The sequence below is a fragment of the Procambarus clarkii genome, chromosome 35, assembly GCF_040958095.1.
Source record: "Procambarus clarkii isolate CNS0578487 chromosome 35, FALCON_Pclarkii_2.0, whole genome shotgun sequence".
Lineage (NCBI taxonomy): Eukaryota > Metazoa > Arthropoda > Malacostraca > Decapoda > Cambaridae > Procambarus > Procambarus clarkii.
In genome coordinates this window covers 35,057,480-35,059,500 of record NC_091184.1, presented here as the reverse complement: position 1 = coordinate 35,059,500, position 2,021 = coordinate 35,057,480, and the positions used below count along the sequence as shown (strand labels likewise).

General features: G+C 36.0%; 1 protein-coding gene across 1 annotated transcript in view; it reads left to right on the top strand.

The window, feature by feature from the left end:
* The first annotated feature begins 551 nt into the window (after positions 1-551).
* Positions 552-2,021, top strand: part of LOC123768579 (uncharacterized) — a 3,282-nt gene continuing 1,812 nt past the window's right edge. Inside the window, exon 1 of the mRNA XM_045759230.2 lies at positions 552-649. Coding sequence (XP_045615186.1) covers positions 646-649 — 4 coding nt within the window. The 5' untranslated portion in view covers positions 552-645. The remainder of the gene's footprint in view (positions 650-2,021) is intronic.

Below are 2,021 nucleotides of genomic sequence, written 5' to 3'. Positions count from 1 at the left end.
GTGTGTGTGTGTTTATCTCTTACTGAAGACCATGCTGGAAAAAGTTGTTAACCTCTCCCTCAACGAATGCCAGTGGAAACAAGCCACTCTTCCTGACAGGCGGGACCAAAGAGCCAAAGCTCAACCCCCGCAAGCACAAATAGGTGAGTACACACACACACACATCCCCAGGATACAGCCCATAGCAGCTGTCTAACTCCCAGGTACTTATTTACTGCTAGATGAAGAGGCGCATCAGGCTGAAAAAAAAACTCTACCCATTTGCTTTTGCCTTGGCCGGAAATCGAACTCGGGCCCTTAAGACTACGACAAAAGAACGCTGTCCACTCAGCCGCTAGGCCCCTGTGTGTGTGTGTGTGTGTATGTGTGTTTATACATGTATTTATATATGCAATGGGCCCTGCGGTTTAAATACAACTTGGAGCTCCTTAATATTCAAATTTCTAACCATAAACAAACACAAACTATTATAAACTATGTGACTTTTAATGCGAAAAAACATATTTTGTGTTACCAAAATTCACCACCAGATGGCCCAGGGACGCGTTGCCATGGCAACCTCAGTCGCGTCTCGAATAGTAAACAAATCAACAGCCATTTTCTGTGCACCACAAATCATCGTGATTTGAATATAACTACGCACATATGGGTGAGTCTATGTTCATGGAGGGTTATGTAGTGAGGCACAGCTGATACTGGTGAGGTTTAAACACGTGTTTAATGACACATTCATATGTAAAGAGGTCCGGTGACAGTGAATGATCTGATAATATTTCAGATTGGACGGTGAGTCGTTATTGATGAGCCAGTATTCATCAAGTGTCATTGATGAGTTGTCATAGATGGGTAGTCCTTAATGGCATTGATGATAATGGGATGGTTTTGATGAGTTGCTGCTGTTGAGTTCTCACTGATTATTTGTCACTGATGAGTAGTCATTGATGAGATGTCTAATGATGAATAGTCCTTACAATTGCACCAGAGGTGGTACCCCTGTATATATATTATATATATATATATATATATATATATATATATATATATATATATATATATATATATATATATATGTCGTACCTAGTAGCCAGAACGCACTTATCAGCCTACAATGCAAGGCCCGATTTGCCTAATAAGCCAAGTTTTCATGAATTAATATGTTTTCTCTAGTTTTTTTCTTACGAAATGATAAAGCTACCCATTTCATTATGTATGAGGTCAATTTTTTTTAATGGAGTTAAAATTAACGTAGATATATGACCGAACCTAACCAACCCTACCTAACCTAACCTAACCTATCTTCATAGGTTAGGTTCGGTTAGGTAGCAGAAAAAGTTAGGTTAGGTTAGGTTAGGTAGGTTAGGTAGTCGAAAAAACATTAATTCATGAAAACTTGGCTTATTAGGCAAATCGGGCCTTGAATAGTAGGCTGATAAGTACGTTCTGGCTATTAGGTACGACATATATATATATATATATATATATATATATATATATATATATATATATATATATATATATATATATATATATATATATATATATATATATATGTCGTACCTAGTAGCCAGAACGCATATATATATATATATATATATATATATATATATATATATATATATATATATATATATGTCGTACCTAGTAGCCAGAACGCACTTCTCAGCCTACTATGCAAGGCCCGATTTGCCTAATAAGCCAAGTTTTCATGAATTAATGTTTTTTCGACTACCTAACCTACCTAACCTAACCTAACCTAACTTTTTCTGCTACCTAACCGAACCTAACCTATAAAGATAGGTTAGGTTAGGTTAGGTAGGGTTGGTTAGGTTCGGTCATATATCTACGTTAATTTTAACTCCATTAAAAAAAATTGACCTCATACATAATGAAATGGGTAGCTTTATCATTTCATAAGAAAAAAATTAGAAAAAATATATAAATTCATGAAAACTTGACTTATTAGGCAAATCGGGCCTTGCATAGTAGGCTGAGAAGTGCGTTCTGGCTACTAGGTACGACAT